This window comes from Lonchura striata, chromosome 11 (genome assembly GCF_046129695.1).
Source record: "Lonchura striata isolate bLonStr1 chromosome 11, bLonStr1.mat, whole genome shotgun sequence".
NCBI classification, from domain to species: Eukaryota; Metazoa; Chordata; class Aves; order Passeriformes; family Estrildidae; genus Lonchura; species Lonchura striata.
In genome coordinates, this window is record NC_134613.1 from 24,548,953 (window position 1) to 24,573,933 (window position 24,981).

General features: G+C 42.0%; 1 protein-coding gene and 1 long non-coding RNA gene across 3 annotated transcripts in view; both read right to left on the minus strand.

Annotated features, from left to right (window-relative positions):
• Positions 1-20,449, minus strand: part of MAP1A (microtubule associated protein 1A) — a 52,824-nt gene extending 32,375 nt beyond the window's left edge. The window contains exons 1-2 of one of the 2 annotated variants that reach the window (XM_021541823.2): positions 20,305-20,449; positions 15,671-15,772 (exon numbers count right to left, since the gene is read on the minus strand). In XM_021541823.2, coding sequence (XP_021397498.2) covers positions 15,671-15,772; positions 20,305-20,440 — 238 coding nt within the window. In that variant the 5' untranslated portion in view covers positions 20,441-20,449. Of the gene's footprint in view, positions 1-15,670; positions 15,773-16,002; positions 16,083-20,304 lie in introns of those variants that run through there. The other variant, XM_031505727.2, reaches the window with a different exon arrangement.
• A 1,929-nt stretch (positions 20,450-22,378) lies between these two features.
• Positions 22,379-24,653, minus strand: LOC110476680 (uncharacterized). The gene is made up of 3 exons (XR_002466466.2): positions 24,402-24,653; positions 23,525-23,577; positions 22,379-22,721 (listed from the first exon to the last, which is right to left on the minus strand). It is a non-coding gene; the product is annotated as an uncharacterized LOC110476680 (long non-coding RNA).
• Positions 24,654-24,981: the final 328 nt, after the last annotated feature.

The window sequence follows — 24,981 nt, forward strand, 5'->3', positions numbered from 1 at the left end:
CCAGCGGTGAGCTTGGACTGCACTGGACAGACAATGAATGTGAATGAATGAGGCAAGAATACCACATATTCGACCTCTGGAGACCTATTTCTAGCATATTTTCAAATAAATGTTTACATTGTTTCCTGAGAACTTTGCAACTTGTTTCATAATCAGCACCAGCTCCAAGGTACTTGCAAATAATTGTGCCTCCTTGTTTCTGCTTTGCTGGGCTCAGGCATCCCGGTCCAGCATTGGAATGTACAGGTTACTTCATGGTGTGCTAGTTTGCAACTGCAACAGCAATTTAAAAAAAAAAAAATTTTCCCCCACAGCAAAAACTGAAAACACTCTCACTGCCCTGCTTGCCTTACACATGATGCTGGCTTACTCCTAGATTCCAGAATTAGCTGTGAAAGCTGGAGATGTCCTGCCAGCTCCACAGCAGGTATCCCTCTCAGTGATTTTAGAAGGACTATCAGACACAATGGAATGCTCAGAAATATCACTGAATTTTAAGTTTAAAAAAACCCCAAACCAGAACCTTCTTTTCTGTAGCTTTCAGATGTCAATCACTGGCAAATATCTGTAAACCTGAGGAAAATCAATGCATTGGATTAAACATCTTATTTCTGTACGTTTTGGACACATAACATAGCATTCTATTTAAAAAAGACCCAAGGTTAAAATATTCTCAAAGGACAAACTATGAAGAAAATAGCTGCATGCTATAGGTCCCCTGTGCACTACAATGGACATTCTTTGAAATAGAGGGGGGTCATTTTCACTACCCATTGTACTTGTCATGCCACTATAATCAGTATATTAAAAGTTGAAGAGTTTTGCATAGTCAAAGTGAAAAAGGAGTCAGAAGTAAAAAGCCAAGTAAACAAGTGGGAATGCAGATGACTGCAAACCAAATGTGCAGTCCCCTCTTTCACTTTAAAGATGCACAAGTTGAGCAAAAGATATTACCTTAAAGGTGCTGCTATGTAGCAGTGCTGAAGACAAAGCAGGAGGATGTATTTGCTATTATTGCTTTATATAAACTAGGCTTCTTAATATTTGAGTTTACATCATTCACTTCAGTGTAAGAACTGCTCCAGGTGGGTAGCCCAGTGACAATTTCACCCCTTGGGCAGTTCTTCAGGTCTTTTCTAATAAGCCCATAACACTGAGACATGTCTGTCACTTCAGAGAGCAGTGCCAATGGTGCAGGAGGGAAGGGAGGGGATTACATAACCTGGCTCTAGAATTGACCCACACTAGAAATTGCACTGCCATCAGCAGATTTTTCAGAGCACTCCAGAAGGCAGCTCCCATTGCACACTCAGGAAGGGCATATATCCCAGGCCATTTCATACAGTGACACACAACTCTGCAAGTCTTTTCCTTTTCTACACCCACTACAACAGTGATCAAATTTAGCTCCTAGCAGGATATCTGGAGCAACATGATCTCCTTCCGCATTGATTTTTTTTTAATATTGATATATTCTATTTCAAGAAGCAAAATTAGATTTTACTGTCTAATCAGGACATCTCCTGATATTAGTACTTGCTTCAAAATTCCTTCATACTAACACACACACAAGTACACCTTAAAGCATGGACTAGGCAGATACCCTTTAAAACCTTTTAAATATATAAACAGACCACTTTGTTATCTTCCATCAATGATCTTATTTTACAAGGAAACAATATTGTTTCAACAGTATGTTATGGCCTTTTCTCTTTTGCCACAAAATACTTAAGTCACAAAAAATTTGCATCTTCCAGTTGCTATTGAGGATTTACATCAGAAATAGCTATCTCTAATGAAATTAATGTCTGAAGGGAGGTGCATCTACTACATCTCTAGTTTCCCTCTCACTTTCTACTCTTGGTTACATGTTCACACCCCAGCAAACTGGAATGCATATTTTTATACTTTGCAAGTGTTTTTTTTTACAAAGCAAAAGTAATTTACAAGGTATGATGGTTTTCACAAAGCACAGTTCTTGGCATATGTGTACTGTTTGACCCGCAAAACACTTCTCAAAACTGAAGAGCAGCTGCTGCCTTCACCATGCACCTGTTATTCAAGTAGCCTAAGAAGCCTCCTGCACACGTGTTCTCTGAGGCAGCCCTCCTGCCTTCATATGCTCAGGTAGCAGCTGCAAATAATCTCTTCTTTTTAGCTTTTCAAGAAAACAACATTTAGCATTAAGCCTAAAAATAGTAATCAAAAGCAAAAGGGAAGTAGTAAGGGAAGCACTCACTAATTTTCAAAACTCTTCCAGTTCCTAAAAAAAGGGCACTGAGCTTCTACCAGGAAGAGCTAGAGCTATGATCAAGGTAATTTCCATTTCTTCAGTCCTTCAGGAGATAAGGAGATTCATCTGACAGTTATGGAACCTCATAGACCAGACACTAGGACCAGTACTAAGATAAACCTCATTGAAGTTATCTTGAGTGGTCCAATGACCACTCAAACATGAAAGGTTAAAGATACTATTCTCTGATGCAAAGATAGATTCCTTTTAGGTATTGAATTAGAAAAGGGATATGGAGTTTTTCCCTATTTATGCTAAAAAACCTCAAACAACTTTTTTCCATTTTGTCAAACTGACAATTGTGGTTTGAAACAAAGATCCTGTCTTTGGGCTGTTCCCTGTCCTCATGGCTTTGAAAAGGCCACAAAGTTTCCTGGGATGTTAGGTGTAGGTCCTTTCTGACTAGGATATGGAATTAAACTGTTAAAAATGTGAACACTTATTTCATGACTACATACCTTAGCCAGTATCACACTCACAGGAATGTCCTGGATCATAAATAATAATAAGCTATAGACAGGGTCTTTCCCTAGGCTAGCATAAATACAAAAAGACAGTTCTTGAAATGTTTTTCTATTATTTTCAAATGCCAGGGTCACATCTCCATGCTTTTCTTTACTATGATGTTTAAAATAGTTTTATATAAATTAAGGCTGTATGTTTTTATGAAGTATGAGATATCAAGAACTACAGCTAAAGCACAAGTCTTACCATGAGTCTAAAGGTCATGCTTCTCTGAACAAAAGCTCCAAGCTGTCTACCATCTTAAGCTCAAAAACATTTGATTTTCTTAAAAACTCTAGGCCAAAGGCTTTAATAAGAAAATATATTCTAATCAAGAATATACTATCTTCTAAAAGCCTTGGGACAAAGAATAACCATGGCCTGACCCAGATATAGCCCAAATATTAATTTGAATAAAATATATTTATTTCTCCACACCTTTGTGTGAACTGCAGAGTTCTACTGACCTCTCCATTAGTTTGCATCCCAGCTTTCAAGCTCTCACTGCACAAGCCTGTCACAGTACGTCCAAGAGCAGAGGCATTAAGCTCTCACCACAGCACACGGGACAGAAAAAAACTGCCAAGAAGCAGAAGGATTTGTTTGCATTTGGAAGATTTCTTTGCTTTGACTATCTAGTTGCTGATTTCCACAGGCTATCTGCTTTCAATCAAACAAAAGAACCGATGACTTGTTCAAGTCTTTGGCAAATCACTCCCAAAATCCTCTTGGCTATCTTCATTTCTGTCTAGGTACAGCAATTTTTGCACTTTTCTACAGGCTTTACTATGATGTATTTAAAGGCCACTCCTTTTTGCTGAATACGGTATCTTTCTCTGCAACTGTTGTATCTCCTTTCTTATTTACAGGTATATGTATCTTTTTAATCTGTATGTTAGCTTAAATTCTGACCAAAGAGGTGTTTCCCACTTTTGTCAAGTTTCCTTATTTTTAAATAACCATTTCTGAAATACAGTGACAACCCTTATGTTGTCAGTATGGTTCTATTTAAACTAGTCTATTTAAATACTTTGATCCCTAAAGTATTTTATTCTTTCAGGTTGCTTTGCAGGTACATTTATATATTATTATTATTGTTGTTGTTAAATATAACAATACAGTTACATATTTAGGCTTCTCTTCCTTAATTTGAGAATGATGTTTTCATCTTTCTGATGATCCAGGGCCCAAGAAGTATTTATTATCTGAGCTATTGAGAATTAGCAATAATGCAGAATTTTACAAGTTTAAAGGTGGAGAGCCCAAGTCATCCATTCCATTTAGTTTTGTATAATTTTCTTCTTCAAGTAAGGTTTTACTTTTGTGGTAATAGCATCCCTAATGCAGGCCCAGAGAGACTGTCAGCACCTACTATCAACCTCTTTTCCAATTCCAACTTTAAACAAATTCATGAACCCTGTGAATTTTTAGTGGCAACATTCTGGTCCTTCTTGCTTCAGAAAATAAGGTTTTAAAAATGGTGATCCTAATTTAACTCAGCAACTGCAAACCTTTAGGGAAAACAATGGAAGATGACCTGTCTAGAACTCTCGGTGGAAAGGATAAAGAGGTTTATAAATCAAGGCTGTAAAACTGGAGCAAACATAAAGCAGTACTAAGAGGCCAGAAGGAACATGAGAAGAGGGATTGAGGCAAATACCAGCGCACAGAGAGAACAGCAGTGTTCTCCTGTATGAGTGCAACATGGCTCCTTAGCACCCAGAAGGGTGGCAGATGAGAGAGGGGGACCAGGATCAAATCCCAGTGATTTCTTAGTGACACTGGGATAAAACCCCAGTGTTTTCCTAATTACAGTGGGCTCAAGAATAGACTTCTTCCAGAGCATTTCCAAGAAGCAGCATACATCTATAATGCCTTCTGCCAGCACTGGAGGTGGCTGTCCTCCTAAGCCAACACAAAGGCACCCCTAGACACAACAAAGCTTCTCACATTTCCCCTCAGACACAGAGAGCAAAGAAGAAGGGACAAGCCAGGTCTGTGACTGAAATTAAGAAAGAAATGCAACCAAGGCAATATGAGAGAAATTACATGAGCAAATCCTAGTGCAAGATTCCTTTTTGTGCAGAGGGTGTTTTCTCCTTCCAGACATGCTTAACTGACTCAAATCCCATTCTTGCCCTGAACCAGACAGTAACCTGTTGGAAAAGATACCAGATGCCCCAAAAATGGCTTCCTGGGAACCTGCTCCTTTAACTCTGTCTTCAAGGCCTGAACAGAGGTACAAAGGCTGCTAACACCCTTATGGAGAGCAGCGTCATTCCAGAGGCACCAATAACAGCAGGTGCCCTGCCTGTTATTTGGGTAGCAAATGCCACAATGCTCTACAGACAAGGAGCTGGTAGGACAGCTCTGACAAAAAAATCACAGCAGGATCTTAAGAGAGAGGCAATAGGCATCAGTGGCAACAATGAAGGTGGTGCAAATGGCAGGCAGGAGCTAAGCCTGGCAGAGAAACCAAAAGGAAGGCTGCGGAGAGGGTAGAGTAGAATTTAGAATTGGCAGTGGCACAAGTAAAATTGCCAAGATAACATACAGTTGGGAAGGTTGACAACGCTCTGTATATAATTCCATGTTTATATGGCTGTGACATTGACTGGAGATTACTTGCTTAAAAAGGGGTATATTTTTTATTGGCTCATAGCACAGGTTCATAAAACCACCAGAGGTGCTTCTTTTTTTGTGTAACATTTAGAACTGGAAACCAAGATGTTGACATGCAGACATTTTTATGTAAGCAATACAAAACAGCTCTGACACATTTTGTGAGGCTGTAGAACCCATTACCTGTCAGGTTCAGGCAGTTTTAACAGGCATTGTTTGGAGGCTTCTCTCAAAATGAATCCAGGTTTGAAGACAAGGTGAAAATTCTAGGAAAAACTAATAGTGACAGGATCTAGTTGCTACCACATGCAAAGACACCACAGAAATAACCATACGCTATTATTACAGAACAGAGATTGCTCTTTTAGGCATATTTTAAATTTAAAGAGATAAAATGTTAGTCCTTCCAAACTAGTGCTAGTAAATTGTGTGTGTGTTTAGGATGTCATGGTTTCTAGACACTTTCTACTTGTAATCTGCTTAGTCAAGAAAAAGGAAAAACATGAGAAATATGCAAATATTCTTCAGACATGGATCAAACAGGACATCCATTTCAGGCACTATTCCCTCCTGCGTTTATGCTCTCCTGTATGATAAGATCAGCACTGCAGCACATGCTTTCCTGCAAAGATCTAGCTCAGATGAAACCAGAGAGGGAAAACAAATAGGGGGTGGGGGTGTGGTGAGGGGAGGAAGGGAAATCAATAATCACTTTGAATTATTCATCCCCATGAAACAGGAATAAAAATGCAAGCAAATGTCATCTTTAGAACAGTGATCCCAGGAGAATTTTCTTTATAGAAGTCTGTCTACTGCAGATTTTTCTATAGAATCATTAGTACTCTAAAACTTCAGAGGCAAAGAAGTAGCAGTAAGTCAAATTCAAAGCATTCACTTACCTGAAGGCACATAACATTGTAAATAGTCATTGTAAATTTCCACATTAGCTACTGTCAGAGCGAAGGCAAACAAAATCCAGAATAGGCATTAGTTTACAAAACACTGAGAAACTGTGAGATCAGGTCATGTGAAAGAAATATATGTCCTTGTCCTATTGTGCTGTTCAAAGATCTTTATCTTTTTTTTTAACCATCAGAAATTTAAGCCTCATCCAATTCGACCATCCTAAAAAGTTCTACCAACATCACTGTTGCAATGAGTTGTTGAGATGAGTACCAACATCACTGGAGCAAACTCCACTGTTTAAAATCAATTCAGAATGTATTCCACCAAAGCCATTTAAAAAAGGCCTGAGAAATCAAAACCGTTGAGTTATTCCCAAGATACTACCTTAAGCACAGCCCAAGCTCAAGATTTTAAAAAGGTAACAAAGAAAAGGTAAATTTTAAAAGGTAACAAGGGGAAAACCAGTCACACCTACCAAGACACAAAGTAATAAAGAAAAAAAAACCCAAAATATGCTTGTTTTATATTGTGTCCTGAAGAAAGTTCCAACCCTTTCCCAAAGATCTCAATTATTTTTCTTTTCTATCAAACTCAAGGGTTAATCTTCCCTCAAGGTCCATTCAAACAGATCTTGACCTCTCAAATCTTCTAAGTGACAGACAGCACAGCAGGCCTGGCTCAGCTCAATGCACTCCCTCCTCTGTCCTCGAAGGATAAGAAAGATTGTTCCAGGATAAACCCAGTTATTTTTTGCCTCCATATACATTTCAACATTTTGAATTCCATGAACTGCCAGCAATATTTAACCACAGCATCTGGTTTCAGAAGCAAGAGTAACAATTTAGTAAGGCAAGTTCTAACTTTAGAAATACAACCAGTGAATTCACAACTGGGGTGATTTCAACTCTAGGAGTTTTTAGCTAAGAAACTCACAAAATTGGAAAGTTAATTATGTGTGGTGATAAAATGCAGAAAACACAAGAAAAACATTTCCAAATATTATTTTTTACTGTTTTGTATAAGGACTAATTCTGAGCAGAAAAGAACTATATTGATTTATTTCTAGTTGAATAATTATATCAAAACAGACTGGTTTGTGAAGACTTACTCTCCAATAAGTACGCCAGCATCAGGAAATCCCCCTCTAGCATGTTACTGACAGCTTTGCTAACAGCTCCCACACATATCAGACCTAAGCAATGACAGGAGAAAGAGCAGGTGGATCACAGCAGTGACCTGTACTGCCTTGGCTTTCCACCATAGCAGTGTCCCACCACCCCTGCACCAGAGAAGCCCCACACAGAACACCTATGGCAGAGACGTCTTTCTCCACAATTTACCACCACAGTGGTAGTGGCAGCAGGAATTATTGACTGTGCTGAATATTTCCCCTTAATGAACAAGTGTGTCTGTAGTGTTCTACTGTTTAGGCCAAGTTCTCTTCATAAACCACTTGGACATACGACTCAAAGGGATAATAAGTTTGCCAGTTACACTAAATTAAGTGTAGCTGTTGATTCCCTTGAAGGCAGACAAGTCCTGCAGAGAGACCTTAACCATTCAGAGAGTTGGGGAATCACCAACAGTACAAACTTTGAGGACAGGTGTTGGATTCTAAACCTGGAATGGGGTGACCCTGGATGTATGGACAGACTGGGGATGAGAGGCTGGACAGCAGCATTGTGGGAAGGGATCTGTGGGTCCTGGTTGATGGCAAGTTGAATACATCAGCAATGCCCTGGCAGCCAGGATGACCAAGGGTGTCCTGGGGGGCATCAGGCCCAGCATCACTGGCTGGGTGAGGGACATGACTGCCCTGCTCTGCTCTGGTGTGGCCTCACCTTGAGTCCTGGGAGCAGCTTAGGGTGACACAATACAAGAAAGATCTGGAGCTATTAGAGAGCATCCAAAGGAGAGCCACAGACATGGTGAAGGGCCTAGATGGGAAGCCATCCTGAGGTCAGACCTCATGGGAGTCTGCAGCTTCCTTATGGAGGGCAGCATGGATCTCTGCTCTCTGTGACAGGACCTGAGGGATAGTCTGGATCTGTGTCAGAGGAGGTTTAGGCTGGGTGCTAGGAAAAGGTTCTTCCCCCAGTAGGTGATTAGGCACTGGAACAGACTCTCCAGAGCAGTGGTCACAGTCCCAACACTGCCAGAACTCAAGGAGTATTTAGACCACAATCTCAGACACATAGTGGGATTTTGGGGTGCCCAGTGGTTGGACTTGATGATCTTTGTAGATCAGTTCCAACTCAGGATACTCTATGTTTCTATGATAATTACCTGTGGTTTATAACAAACCGGTCATATGTTCCAATAAGAAACTACCTTTTTTAAAAAGTCTACATAAGACAAAAATCCTAGCACTTCTCCCCAAAAACCCACAAGCAATAGCTAAAACATACATTTGGTCTAAAAAAAAATAAATAAAAATAGGAACTATCTCAGGTAGTGACTTCATTTTCTTTGCAGTGTTCTTAGTATTCCAAAGCTCAAACTCAGGAACTGACCCATTTGTTCCACTACTGTTTTATACAGACCAGAAGGATAAAGCAAAAAGTAAAAGGAAATCACAGGTGGATTAGAGATGTGTGGTGTGGATCCTCTGCAATAACATACATCCTGGCAAGAAATCAGGAAAAGCTGATTGCCTGTCTACACAATCCCCCAAAGTTTCCATATCAACTGGCAAGGCATTCCACTACATCGCACAGAATGAAAACAAGTTGGTACTTCAAAAGAAAGAATCCTCTAGACCCAAGCCATTAATGATCCCCATTAACTCCACTTCAGAATTCCTGATTTCTAGCACAAAGAACATTATCTTTTCTTAATATCAATTAGAAAGCATTTAATCTCAGATTACCCAATCAGATCAGGAGGAGAAAATGATGCCTTAAGTCTGCAACTGAAGTTCTTACAGAGGGAGAAAAGAGGTATATGTCCCAACAATGCCATAGTTAACAGAGCAAGGCAAAATCCTGTAAACTGAGCCAGTCAGACTGAGGGACATCTGCTTTCTAAGAAGGTAGGAATTATGGCATTAAAATTACAATAGCACTTAACAATTAATCTCGGGGCAAAATAGGATTAACATGTTCCATCCACACAGTTTTCCTACTTTTCAGAATCTGGACCTAGCAGAAAAAATTATTTCCCAAGAGAGCAGCTCAGATTCTGGATGAGATCACTACAGGAGTTCTGTTTGGACCCATTGCCTGCAGAAGCAGCGCAGCAGCTTTGTCCTTCTTGGCCAAGAGCCTGCCACAATTACCAGGGTATATGAGCACCTAGTGCTGATGGCATGGCTTGTTTCTCTGGCATCTGGCACATCAGTGCCACTCATTACTCTGCACTGCAACAGTGAGAAAGGCATATTTGCCAGCTGTGAGTACCTTTCCACCCACAAAGCCACCACGGGAAGTGCAGCAGAACCTGAGGGCCAAGACCTGAGGTCACATACAGTAAAGGCTCAGCCCTGGTCCTCAGCCTACAAAGGCCACCAGCACTGGAGCACCCCAAACCACTCACCTGAGCGCAACACTTGTGTAAACAGAAATTGAGAGCAGCTGGTCAGAGACTCACTCCTTGAGTCCACACCAATACCAGCAATTCTTTGAAAGCAAAGGAAAGGGAGCTGCATTCACAACAGGGTAGAGAGAAACAAACCAAGAAATCTGTAAGAAAATTATACACAGCTGCTGAAACTCACATTTTAAAGATTATTTTCCTACTTAATCCTGCTTCCCCTTTGCTCATCATATTTATATCTTAGCAAGGTCCAGCTGACTAGGAGTAGAAAAGCCTACTCTAAGCCACTGTTTCCAGGCACACTAGAGAAAAGTGGATAGAACCAAAGTGAAATAATGAAACACAACTTATAAATAAGGCTTTCCTTCCAAAATCTGGACGTGACTGATATCAGAATTCCAGCAATATTTGAAAACAAAAGCAACAAATAAAACCAAACCCAAACCAAAAAAGCACCCAGAAACTTGTATTAACTTGTATTAAGTATCTCTAGTTCCAACAGCTCTGCTAAACATGGAACAACACAAAAACTATGAAAACTTCAAAAGCAGCATGTATTAGAACTTCTCTTATTTAGGAGGTCTCTACTCTGTTGCTGCAGCTGCTGTGCTTACAATGCACATGGCCATCAAGAGAATGCTGCCTTTGTCAAACTAAAGAAATGTCACTGCAAGACAAAAAAATACTGTAATGGACAACATGAAACAGCTACCAGAGCAAAGTTTAAAAAACTGTTCTGCATCATACAGATCAGCCATAAACTTTTATCCAATGGATGAGAGTTGCTAATTTTATAAGATGGAGAAAATGGTGTCTTCAACAGCTTTTCCTGTTTTTCTGCTGGCATTCAGTGGAAGCACATCCTCTTCCTCCCCCCAACCACTCCTTTTTTTTTCCCTTAACTGGTTCACTCAGTACTTTTGAAGAATTCTTATTTGAAAGGAAACCCAACACAGATAGGGAGGGACCTCTGAGGGGGGAAAGGGTAATCAATTTGGCTTGATAGACCACTGATCTGAACTAGTAAGATATTTCCTTTGATCTTACCTTTTTTTTTTTAAAGCTTAACAGAATCTACCCCTCAGTATTCAACAGAGGAGCTTAACAGAAGGACAGAAGCTGAGAAAATTTGGTTATTTTATAAGAATGATGCTTTCTGTGAGTATATCCTGTATGATTCATTGAAGTCTCAGCAATTTCAAATGTTCAAAAATTTGAGTTGCAGAGGGTCAATTTAAAACTTACTGACTGAAAGTGGGGGTGGGCTAAAATTAATGTAACAATGTTTGGGCAGAATATCACAAAATAAAAAAAACTGGTGTTTGCTGAGCCTATGCTGAGCTGAAGTTCAAAACGGCTCACTGAGGCTTTGGTTTCTTATTTTCACACCACAGCCTTTTGGGTGTCACAGTAAGAACTTAAAAACACATAGTAGGAACAAAAGAACAGTTTGAAATACAACAGGCAAACAGAGATGAAGACTGACAACTCCCTGGCCTGCCAAAGCAGAATCAGTATACTGGCATCAGATGCATGATATGAATTCCATCTTCCCATCTACTCATGGGAAGCATCATTCCTATGAAGGAATTAATTTTTCACAGCTACTCTGGTTCTATTAGCTCCTCCACTGAATATTGAGGGGAAAATTCTGTTCAGCTTCATAAAAGAAAAGAGAACTCTGAGGATGTGTAATGTCCAGAGCAGGTCTCTTGCACAAAAATGAAACCATCTAAGACCATATATAAAAGCACTTCTTTTACCAACTTTAGCAGATGTTTTAATGCTATCTCATTTTAAAACTAAGTTCTGCAGGTCAAATAGAACCAGAAACATTCAGTAAATATTTATGTTCTGTAGTTGAAAGAAATTAAAATATATTTTGGAGACAATAAAATTTAAACAATGGTGGGCGATTGCAGCATTCAGACCAAGCCTATGCAAAATATACTTTCTTGTACAAGAACTAAGATTGACTAAGAAGCTCTCAGCTTCCACTATGAGCTCCACTACTCTGGCATTTAAGTCCTAGGAGACTGGAAAACCCATCAGCAGTAAAGATTCAAATAGAATACTAAATTAATGTCAATCAGCATGGCTTTACAGAAAATATGACCTTCCTTCTTAATAAAAAACAAATAAGCTTGTCAAAATCTCAAAGGTTGTATTGATATAGTGCAATCATTATTTTCTAAGTCATGTCATATAAGCTTACACCGTGACTTGTGCTGCTCACTGTGCATTCGCAGACTACCTGAAAAGGAGGAAAGTGGACTGGTGGCAAAGTTTATGGATAGTACCAAGTATGGCTGCAGATGAACTGCCAGGGAAACTTCACACTGCTGAGTTTCATTTGCCCCTTTATTTATCAGTATAAATCTTATATGAAGTTACACTAGCTATTGCTAACCAGAGCTAACTCTTAACACTGGAGTATCTTGAGGTTATAAGCTCAGTTCTATTCATGAGTCGGCTCACTGCTCAGCAGCAGTCAGAAGTCAGGAAAGGAAGGAAAAAAACCTTGTGCCACTGTGTAAATGCATAGCTCTAGCCCACTTTGAACACTACATACTTCTGTTCCCAGCATCCCAAAGAGGTAGATCTGGAAGGCATTAATATAAAATATAAAATGAAATATCTGGAATAGATTCCCTATAAGAAACCATTAGGTAAGTCTGGCCTCTGCAATCTGGAGAAATCATGAGAAGGCAAATATGCCAGACCTATAACATAACCAGATTGGACAGGATTGTCCAATATAGGAAGGTATATCAAAATGAGACCAGACAGGAATAAGAATCCAAGCAAATAAGATACAGTTGCAGGTTTCTTGCTGTGACAGGTCCATGAACCATCCTATTCCTTGCTTACTTCTACTTCCAGGGAAAAACTTTGTGGAAGATGAAAAGTGCTGTTACTAAACAGGTAGAAAACACACTTCTCCATGAGCTGGAAAGAGATATGAGCCAGGATAGTACAAGGAAGAAATCAAGAAATCTTTTACCTACTCATCTTGCACTCCTGCCCATGCATCTATTTTTTTTTTTTTTTTTGGTCACTGTGCTGCGTGTCCCTTTGGCTTGAACCAATACCAATACCCACCTAACATACAGCAGCCTTAGAGAAGATGTATTCCTACAGAATACAGGAGTAGCTGATTAAAGTATGTCTAACTGGTAGATCATAGGGGTGCTTTTCAAGTCCCACAGAGATATTCTTTACCAGTTATCCAGGAGAAACATCTGAGGATTCTTGTGACAGGAATCAGCTGGAAAGAGCAATGCTTGGGATTATTGCAGCCACGTGTACCAACAAGAAACAGCAAAAGTTTGAAAAAAACCCTAAAATTATAAAAATTCTTTACCACCAAAGTAGTCAGTAAAAAATAGCTGCTCAAGCAGAAACTGCAAAGTTAAAACAGCATTTAAAACTGCAGCTATATTCCAAAGGGTATTATCTCATAGTACATATGGAATGCAGACAAGACTGTTCCCAGTTCACATTTTAAGCTGCTTCTAGATTGTATTATCAGTTGTGACCTGAAATTTCACTTGTAGCAGTCTTCCCCACTTCCTCCCCACAAACCATGCCATAACCATAGCTTACTGCTGTCACTGAGAGAAGCCTGTCTTGCATGCAAGATCTACCACCATCAAGTAAATCCTGGGATTATGGCATAAATCCTCAATTTAAGCTTTTCAACATTCAAGATACACCATCTCCTGCACAATCTTCCTGTACAATCTTCCTGTCATTTTTCACAGTCCCATATAGCTGCTTAACACATTTTAAATTGTGGCCATTATTCTCACATGCACTCCTTGTGCCTCTGACAGATCATCTTGCTGCATTTCAAGATCCATGCTTACTGAATAAACATGGATCCAGACAGGAAATTGCAAGTATCTAACTTGAGGCAACGCTTTTTTTTAGACCCCCATAATCCCAAAGCCTTTCTCTGTTGTCTGGATGTTCTGGCCTTAAGTGCTGCCAGGGAGATTTATTAGAGAAATTGTGTGTGCCACATGTACACACTTGTCACAAACCAAGGAGCCCCTATAGTAATACCTCTGGTCCAAAGGCCAATCCATGTCTACTGGATCCCCAGACCAGAATCTCTCATATCTCTACTGCTAAGCACATCAGAAGCAGAAGCTGCTGGGAGGCAGATAAGCTTTTCCTTTTCCAAAAAATATACTAGATACAGATACTATGCAGCACTAGCTGGAATGTATAGTCCCATGGGAAATTCTGTAGGTGTGTAAATTAAGGCTCTAAAGAAGAGTGGCAGTGTGACTAACACCAGGTTAAGCTTCAAGCTTTCAGTTCAGGACCACATGTTTATATACACAGTTTATATCAGAACTTTTGTTTACCCATCCTTCTGTCGGTAACTTCTGCATACCAAAGCCTGGCCCCTAATTCTGTGGCCAATAGGCTTTCTTAAACAGACTTCATAGACTTAGATTCTCTAAATATTTTTGCTTGGTAGACTAGACCACACATCTACATGTTTTCTGATCTCTTTGAAGAACTACAAGACATTTGAAAAGCAGAACTTCCCTTTGCAGAACCAATGGTGACTCTTCCCAGATAGACACTAATCCTGCCTTATATTGTAGTTGCTGCTGTTTAGCTCAATAGGTCTGACAGCTGGTTAACAGACTTGCAGTTCCACAGATCCATCACAGAAACCTCTTCATATACTGCCACCACATTCATCACCCTTTGCTCCTCATGAACAAAGCTAGGGCACATTGATCACACCTGGCTCCTCAGGGACTACGCTAGGGAAGTGAGTAGGATATATTTTGCTAATATTAATCCAGATGTTTTATGTCTGACTTAGAAGAATTCTTAGGCAAATGTTATGGTAACTTATTAGTGCTCTAGGCTATTTATACTATAGGCCCTGTTGCAGCTACTTCAAATTGAGATCTGCCACGTGTTTCAAATTATATGTTTCATACATATTTTTTTAATCTAAGTGTACACACATGCACACACCATCTTGCAAGGAGGGAGAATTTCCATCCCCATGTTAAAAACTCACAGAGAAGGTGAGACCTCTCAGTCAGTGGCACATTTGAGAAGAGTCCAGGTACTTTCTTTCACAGCTATCCATTAGGAGAACAGCTTCCTCAATGGGAAAAATTCAGAAGCTTTGACAAGAGTGTAAAACATACAGTAAATTATAAGATAGTCCTATATAAACTAGGTTTTGCAAGTGTCATCTGTGCTTATTATAGTAACTTATGTTACATAAAAGTATTATAAAGAGAGTTCAAGCTTTCCACAAGCTAAGCAAGCCCAATTTCTAATGGTTGGTGCCATTTTTATAATGCTCTTATTCATTGTTCTCAGGAAAGGGAGCTTCAAAATTACAAATCCAAAAGGTCATTTGGCTACTTTTACACACTACTTGCAACACCTTTTGTGCATATGGAAACATATTCTAAAACCTCGGAGGAAAAGATCTATAATAAATAGCTTACAAAGTAAACTATGCCATCTGAGCAAGATACAGAAGGTAGATAGATTCCAACTTCTAACTAGTCTAATAGGCTTTAAAGCAGCACATATTTTTATTCAACTCTATTCTCAGTAATAAGATCTGTACTTTTAAGGTAAATTCATTGCATCCAGCATACCATTATGACTGTTTTCTTTCTCATTCAGCTCTGCAGAATCCTGGGCGAACAAGTCAGCAATTGAATCACAATCAGTTTTATTCTTTGTTGTTGGTTTGGTTTTTCTTTCCAGACCCAAAACAAAAGTTAAAAGTTAATGCATATAAACCAAAAAGCTGACCTTTGACTTCAGAAGAAAATTGAGCCAGATGTCGATTTACAAAAAGCCGCAGTTGATGATTCAGATCACAGTATAGAGTATTAATGTCCCAGGAACGAATTCCTGTAAAAAAACAAAATAAAACAAAGCAAAACAAAACAAAAACAAACAAACAAACAAACAAAAAAGGAAAAAAGTAAGCTGTCCTTGTCATTATGTCATTACATCTACTCCAGAAACAGAAGAAGAGAAAGAAAGGTGAGTAGGACACCCAAAGACCAGGGATGCTACACTAGATGAGCATACTTAGGATGGAGAAGGCCTTCAGAAGCAGAGGACCATAAGATACTTACCTTGTATAAGACATTTCTTCCTGAAGAAATGAAGTGTTCCATGAAGGACATGCTGTAAGCAAGTCTCCATTCAACTTGGACTTCATGCAAGGGAAATCAACAAGAGATGAGGCCAAATGAATTACACTACCCCTTAACAAACAAGTACATTATGTTAGGTTTACATCTGCACTCTCCAGCACTCGTCACCAGTAGAGATGGGCTACTGTGTGGTTATGCTACTGGAAAGCTCAGAGACATCAGTTTCTTTGCCCTTACAGCCTGTGCATGCTCCAAGCCACAAAAGCCCTCCACCCCTCCAACTCACTCTGCCTAATCACTCCTTCAAAGACACTGATCCTACTGAGACCATTTGAGTCTGTTCTTTAATCTTTATAATCTTTGTCAGCTAGTTACCTTCATATCACAGCAGGAAGGTGCTTCTGCTCCCAGAGCAAGTGGCACCAAGCCATACAGGGAAAGTCACCTTCAGACCTCAATGTGAACAGATGTACATTCTGGAGGACACCAAACACTACAGACCACCAATTTTCACATCCCAGTAGGGAGCAGCCTTTCCTAGATGGTGTGACTCTACACTGTGCCACAATGAACAAAAGCAGGATATCACTACAAATCCTTACTCCAGCATCTGGTGCTGATGCCTGCTGATGTTCAGATGTTGAAGGCCAATGCCACAGACTTCTAAGGTTAACCGAAACAAGAATTTCAGCGCCAATATTTATTGATGGAGTCCTCCCTGAGAGTTCTTTCACCATTTCTCTTGCATAAAATACATAAAAGTTGCATAAAGTACATAAAAGTTTTATTGCCTCTATTATCTACTTTCTTTCAAGGTAATGATGTTAATTTTCCATGGAGATATCATTCCCATTTACTGCAGTTATAGCTCTCCATGTTGTGCAAAGCTTTTGCTGGCCACTGGTGGGAGAGGATCCTCAAGGGCTCCAGCTTTCTACACATACCAAGACACAGTAATCATTGAATCACACAGGTCAGTAGTCTCAAGGCTGTAGAATCTACAGCAGCTAAAAAAACCTTTGTGCTTGGTTTCTTTTTCTGGTGACAGCTGACACAGTGGAGTAGCAAAGCTTATTTATGCTTATTTATTAACAGTATTCACTTCAGACTGCACAAAAACTCCTCACTAAATCATCTGATCTTCAGGGGGAAAAAAAGAAAAGAAAAAAACACAGAATACCAAACAACTTACCAGCACAGCACCTTTCAATTTGGACATGGGATACAAACAAACAAAACACATGGAACAAGGAGATGGACAAAGTGTTTTCCTATCCTACACTCCAAGAGAGCATAATTGTTTAACAAAATGTCCAGTGTAAGAGAATATCAATGCAGTAGTTATGAGCATTCTGACCTGGACAGGAACAAGGTGGCACTCTGCAGGGCAAATCTTGCTGACTAGCTGCTGTGTCATGGTCATCGTGTCCTACTGCAGCAATAAGTGCTATTTGAGGTACTGCTACATCCTCTAGGTTGCAGAAAGAATAGGTGCTCTTTCAGAGCAAGAAAGGGAAGAGTGGAATTATCTCACTTGCAACAATTTATCCATAATTTTCTTCCCTACAGGTAGTCTGAATTTACTCAATCTCTACAAATTTGCCACTATTCCAATTTATCACTTCATGGCACATAAGCCTTGCTGATTAGAATCCTCTACTATGAGAGTGCAGACTATACCACAATAACGGTAAATATTCAAGCTCTTTGCAAATGCAAAGCCTAAATAAGGGGTCATGTGACTCATCAGTTTTCCATCTCATTCTTTATGCCCTTGTGAATGCTTTATTTCCTGCTGAGGTAATTAGCTTAAAAGATTTAGCCTTTCTCCCCAACACTAGACCAAGTCTTACGGATATTGTTTCAAAATTAGACAAAAGTAACACAGTAACAGAAAAATAAAACTAGCATTTTTCAGACAGCATGTTCGAAAAAGTGTTGTTCAGATATCCCATAGATTCACAATGTCATAGCCTACAAAGCTCTACACCTGGAAATGAGCAGGTTCCTATAATGCATTGTAGCCACTATTGCATTCTCCTGGACTATGGTATAGAAAGAAGTCTGGAAAAATATACATTTATAGCAGTCAGGGCAGGAGATTTATCGACTGAAAAAAAAAAAAAGTCTTTGGTTGGTTTTTTTTGTGTCGTTGTTGTTGCTTTTGTTATCTGCTTTGTTTTTTGTTTGGTTCTTTTTTTGGGGGGGGGTTCTTTTGGGTTTTTGTTTTGATTTTTTTTTTTTATGCAGACAGGGTGCCACAGCCAACAGGACACAAAACAAACCCTAGCTTTTTCATCCTTTGTATAGTCACTGCTCAGCAACTTGTTCTACCTTCACATGAGCCCTCTGCAGCAGCTAACATTTAAGTAAGAATCATTTCTAAATTTCTTGAACTCCCTGAATCAAGAGTGCAGCTATCTACAACACCATAATATGCAGACTATTGACAGATCTCAAGATTGCTGTCATTTTAACTATTCTCATTTTTCATACCTTTCAATTTGCAAATATTGGTCCATTTTAAGAAGAGGTCATCCTCCCATTTCATAGTGTAGAAAACTAACTTGCTGGAGGTCCTATTCCATGTAAGAGATAAAACTGAAATCCAGATTTCCAGCTCTATGTGATTCACTTCTACTGCCAGTAACTTACTAATACTGCTGAAATGGCTCCCTCTCATGCAAATAAAAGTGTTTACATTTGGCAGAATTTCAGCAGGTTTCTAGTCACAGAAGGCCAACTATAGAACTTATTTCTACTGTGGCAGTTACAATTTATGTTGAAAACAGCATGTTTTTCCTCTGCAGTGGGAATTCTCAGGTTACTGGCATGTGACCACAGAATCAGAGCAAAATCCTTTAGTTCACAGTGTGATCTATCACCATTTCAAAGATTCAGACAATGGATAAGGATGTAGGTTGGCACACCAGTTCAGTGAAGTGCCAAGTGAAGATGATCATCCTGCTGTGCAGGAAGCAAGAGTGGCCCCTTCAAAGAAAGCCTTTCAGAGGCCAGATGGTCACAATCAGATCTACTACTCCTGAACTAAAGCCATCCCTTGAAAAAGGGAATGAAACACACCTCATTAACAAAGTGGCCTGCTAACAGAGGTAGCTGGAAAAGCTATAGTGAAGAAGTTGGACAATATTTGACATTTTTACACCCACCCTTTTCTTAAATCTTCGGTAATGCTGATGCTTGGGAAGAAAACAGTCGCAGAATTATCTCTGAATAACACAGTTTGGCCAATACTTATGACTGTTATTTCAACCCAACATGCCTTGGAAGTGGGGAGCTGAGGGGAAGAGTGAAGGTGAGTCAGAAGGTTGTTACTTTATTTCACTAAGGTGTGCTAAACTGCTTATTAGAACAAGGGTTCCCTTAAGGTCCTGATGTAGCTGATCAGCTCTCCTTTGTCTTTTGGTCAGAAACTATCAGAAACTGCCACAAGGGAAGAGCTATCATCTCAGCACCTCCTTCCGCCTTACTTCTAAACAACACTGTGTCTAATATACAAAGCCTAATTCATTGCCAAGACCTCTGGATGTTATTAAAATATGGATAACAGAGAAGAAAAATGCCATGGCAGATCTATCCTGCATTGTGTCATTCCTGAAGCAGGTCACTGTGTGACTACTCCTCCCTCACTCTGGTCCATGGAGCTATAGACAGGGAGAGGCCAAACTACAGCAGACCCTTGTGCACAGCCGTCCCTGGGACCACAGTGAACAGTCTAGCAAGACAATTCCTCCATCATGACAGAATTTTGGAGTAAGTTTGAAATAAGATGCACCCTACCAAACCTCTACTAAAATAAAGACTGAGGGGAAGGAGAACCACGAAATGTCTTTAAGCTTTAAGATGTTCGAAAACTGCTTTAGCTATATCTCACTAATGGATATAAAGCAATGATCAGGGGAGATGCCGCAGAGCTCAGCCCCGCACTGCGCCGGGGATCCGAGCCCCGCCCAGCCTCACCCTCCGCCCTGGCCCCTACTGGGCCCCACGGCTTCAGCCTCGGCCTCCGCCCCGCGGTCCCGACAGCGCCCCGACCCATCCCGCAGCCACCGCCCGCAGGCCTCTGCCGCTCTCCGGGAGATGGCAGATAAAGCCCTGCGGCGAGACGGCGGTGCCGCAGGGCGGGGAGGGCACCGGCAGCTCCGCCTCATCCCAGGCGGCGGCAGGAACGACACGGCAGGCGCGCAGTTCCTGCGGCTCTCAGGGGCAGGGATCGCGTCCGCCTCAGCCCGGCCCCTCCGCCGCGGCCCCGCTGCTCACCGCGCTCCAGGGCGCCGCGCAGCGCGCCCCGCTCCGGCTCCGTCCCGATCTCCCCGATCACGGCCAGCAGCGCGTGCCGCCCACCGCCCGGCGGCGCCGCCGCGTCCATGGCGACTGGCCCCGCCGCCGTCTCCATAGCAACGCCGCGGCCGCTGCTGCAGCGCGCGATCACTGGCGCGCGGCTCTTAAAGCGCCCTGACTCCCCCTCTGATTGGCCGAGCCGGCACGTGGTCCTGCGCTGCTGCTGGAGGGGGCCTGGCCTGCCCATCCGGGGCCCCGCCCGGCTCGCGCCCCCTCCCGCCCCGCCCGCGGCCCCGCCCAGAGCCCAGCCCCCCGGGCTCCCCCGCTCCGCCCCGCGCGGCCCCGCCGCAGCCGCGCCCCCCGGCGGCGGGAGCCGGCCACTGCCTCCGTGCTGACCGGCCGTTACCCCCGCGCGGACCGGCCGCTACCTCCGTGCTGACCGGCCGCTACCTCCGTGCTGACCGGCCGCTACCTCCGTCCGGCCGCTGCCGCTCCCGGGCTGCCCGCCCAAGGCAGGTCGTGCCGGCACGGAGACTGCCGGTGAGCCCCCGCCGGCTCTAGGGTGCGACGTCTTAGTTCCTTCCGTCAAGATCGACAGAGCGGTACAGCGACCAGCTCGGATGCTCAAAACCATAAGCGGGCCTCAGACCTTTGAAAGAATAAATCAGGGGGGAAGGCGTGTTGGTTTACACTTTAGTTTAGAATTTAATTTCTTAAATACAGAAATCCACGGAGATTTTTAAATGCTTGGTGTTGAGTTGTTCCAATACCCACAATAAAGCCATAGAAGACATAAAGACTCCAAGGCTTGGTATTGTCATTCACCTTCTTTATTTCTCCACTATTGCTTGCCCATGAGCAGGTCCCTTTCCGGTGGTTCTTCCTTCTGTTCAATTAAAAGTAAGTGTAATGCTCTCCTGGGATAAATAATGGGATTTCCTGGATTCCAGACCCATGGGCTACAAGAACAATCTGAGCTGCCGGTGCAAAGCTGATGCGAGCTGTCCATGGCTGTACTGGCTGGCTATGGTGTATGCAGCAGTTCTTACTGTCTGCGGTGATGAGAGAGGCCATATCTTTGGGCACAATTTGCTCACAGTTCTGGCCAGCTACTGCTGAAAAGAAGTTCAATGCAGATGGCCTTAAGCTGAGACATAAGAGATCTCTGGATTAGATATTAGAAAAATTATTTCCACTGCCAGGCATTGGAGCCTGGGAATTGTTGCCCAGGGAAGAGGTGGAGTAACCTCCCCAGCAGTGTTCAAGAGGTGTCTGGATCTGTATCTGGATGATGTGGTTTAGGGGTTACAGTGGTAGTGCTGGGTGGATGGTTGGACTGGGTGACCTTGAAGGTCTCTTCCAACCTTGGCGATCCTATGATGCTATGTGCAAAAGCTGAGCAACCCCAAAGTATGAGACTTCTACAGGCTGAACAAGGGAGAGACACCAAAAAGTAGTTTCAGGCAGAAAAATCTGTGTCTTTTCTGACAGATAAGGAAGGACCAGCCTGTGCCGATGCAGTTGGGTAGAAAAGCAACCCAGTTATTATTAAATTACACCAGTCAGCAATAATAGGCAGCGTTTCCTAAAACAGTGTCAGGTTTTGCCCTGCAGTGCACAGGATTTCCACAGGTGAGCTATAGTTTAGAAACCTGATGGACAGATAAGTCAGCATCCTGCCCTCTTTCATTCTTTTGTACCCACCAAGACTACATTTGAAGCCTCATAAGGTTCAGAAAGTTGGTATTTTGGCAAGCATATATGAATCTATAGTGTCATAGGACTCTGACAAAAGATAGTCAGGGGAAAAAAAAAAAAACAACCAGAAAAAGGGACAAAAATATAAAATTATTATCTCTGCAGGCTACAGCTGATGTTACTAGCTTTTGGAGTTTTCTCAAATTAAAATCTTAAATCAAAAGGTGGTCTAGTTCTCCGCAGATAAATTAAGAGATAATGCAATAGGTCTTTTTCACATTAAACTATGATCACACCACAGGCTGTGAACTTTATGAACTAAACCTTGTAAAAAGGGAGAATTAGTATATCAAAAGGATTTAATTCATTTCTGTGTGTTGTAACCTGCATGGAAGCAATAATTTAATTTTAGAGGACTGCACTGAACAGGCAAATAAGTGAATAAAATAGTAAACCTGAAAATTAATGCTAATGCACATTAAATTCTATCATGAAAGTAGGATTGTAGGTCGTGGAAGGAAAAGATGACAACAACACATGAAGGTGGAAAATATTCAGATATTTTCATACCAGCTGATAGAAATACCTTCTGTTTTCTGGTGATTCAGACTTAGTACTTGCTGCTTGTTTTTGACATGGTAGCTTTCCAGAGCCGCAGCTTTTCACTGCAGTGCAGAGATGCTCTTCCAGCTGGCTTTCTGCCAAGGAGAAATGAAACAGGAGACATGCAAACTGGAGTGAAAGCTTGAAAAGAATATCCAAACACAGAGACTAGAAGCTCTGGGGAAGACTTTACAATTAAAAACTAATTCTGGTGATGTGACCATTTGCATTCTTCTACTGTACCATCAGTTAATAGAATGATGATATTTCTGTTGCTCTCTAATGTGAATCAGAGATGTCTGTGGTCATGGTAGAATTGCAGTAAAAAAGGCTTGAGTCCTAAGTCTGTGTGCACTGCATGAGACAGTGAAATTAGGTATTTCCAGTTTACTGAGTGTAAATTCACACTCCAAAACCATATAATAGACCCATACAGAAATGACGGCATAAGCTTCTGCTTTCATGCACTGCAGCAGTAGCTGGCATCCCCATGAAAATCAAAAGCTGACTGTGCTGAATGCAGATATTAGAGGTCCTGACAAACAACACAGAAGGAGAGTGGCAAAAGCAGAGTAAAGGATTACTTTACTGAAGGACGAATCACAGGTAAATCACTTTTATAAAAGGAGATTTAGAAAATAGGATCAAAATAGCATAAAAGGATTTTCACAATATTGTGAGAAGAACAATCTACACTATTTCAATTCCTCAGTCCTTAACCCTGGAATGATTACTTCCTGTACTTCCCAGCTAAAAATTTCCAAGTGAATAAAAGTACTTCAGGCAATCAGAGACCTTTGACAGTACCCAAGTGAGGATAATGCCTTTAACAGTGGTGAAATATACTATCATTTTGGCTGGGACATTTCTAAGAAACAGAGAAAAATCAGGTGTCTACCTAAAGGGACTTCGTTCAAGTCTTGATCTCTCCTGTGGTAAGCACAGCCATCCCTACATGGAGCAGAAGAACCCAGCGCTGATAATGCTTTTATGTACAGATGGAGTCTTATGGTTGTTTATACGGACACTTCCAGAATGTATTGTAAGATAGAGAAACAGAGGGCTAAGCTTTTCAGTTTGGCCAAAACACATTTTTGCTTCTCTTTAATCCCATGGGTAATCAGAGTAGTACTCCTATTCCTTCCATTTTTATCTTTGAGAAAGTGTAGCAAGATACTATCTCCTGTGCAATTTGGAACAAAGCTCTGATCAAGGCTAGGCTATAAGGGCCAATGAAATTATCAGATATGGTCATTGTGTCAAGTGACTCAGAGCTTTGGAATTAAAAGACATGTTTATCAGACTTTGAAAGGTACTAATTTGTACTTTTATGGCAGTCCTTCTTTGAAGCCAAGGTGATTTTTAATCAATCAAATACTAAATACAAACTGGCGAGAATCCATACCTCTTTGTTTCATTTTCCCACATAACTAAAATAAGTCAAAATAATATAGCTGAAATGGTCAGGCAAAGTACAAGTCTAAAAAATCGAACATTACTGAAAATTTTTTGCAGACTAAACTGTGTAGGTTGCCCGCAGCCTTACTGAACAGTACAAAGAAATGATAATGCCACACTTTCCACCATAATTGTGCACGTCTTTCACAGCTTCTTCTGTTCAGTAAAGTCAAGCACTGATTTCAACATTTCTCCAGAAAAAGGTGCAGACAAACTGCACAATCCCGGCTTGTAATGAAGTAACTCAGTTGCAGTATTTCGTGGTGCATTTTGTGCGATTGAATAGGTTGCTAGCGTTCAGAGAAAGTGATACGCACGTAAATAAAGCGAACACTTGAGAAGTTAATTTTTTCTGGCAATCACAGCCCCGCCTGGCATGACCGAGTATCTGAGCCTTCTCGTTGTGGCGTTCATGCAGGCAACACTTTGTTGTAGTCAGCCTTCGGCAAATGAAGGACGCGCATGATCTGCGTTACCGGTAAGAGTCCTGCCGGAGGGGGCAAGAGCGCGCCAGGGGCGGTGCCGGGGGCAGTGCCCGGCGCAGGGCGGGGCGGTACCGGGGCGGTGCCGGGGCGGTGCCGGGGCAGTGACGGGGGCGGGGCGGTGCCGTGCAGGGCGGAACGGGGGCGGTGCCGGGCCGGGGCGGTGCCGGGGGCGGTGCGGTGCCGGGGGCGGTGCCGTGCAGGGCGGTGCCGGGGCGGGGCGGTGCCGGGGGCGGGGCGGTGCCGGGGGCGGTGCCGGGGCGGTGCCGGGGGCGGTGCAGTGCCGGGGGCGGTGCCGGGGGCGGTGCCGGGGCGGTGCCGGGGGCGGTGCCGGGGGCGGTGCCGGGGCGGTGCCGGGGGCGGTGCCGTGCAGGGCGGTGCCGGGGCGGGGCGGTGCCGGGGGCGGTGCGGTGCC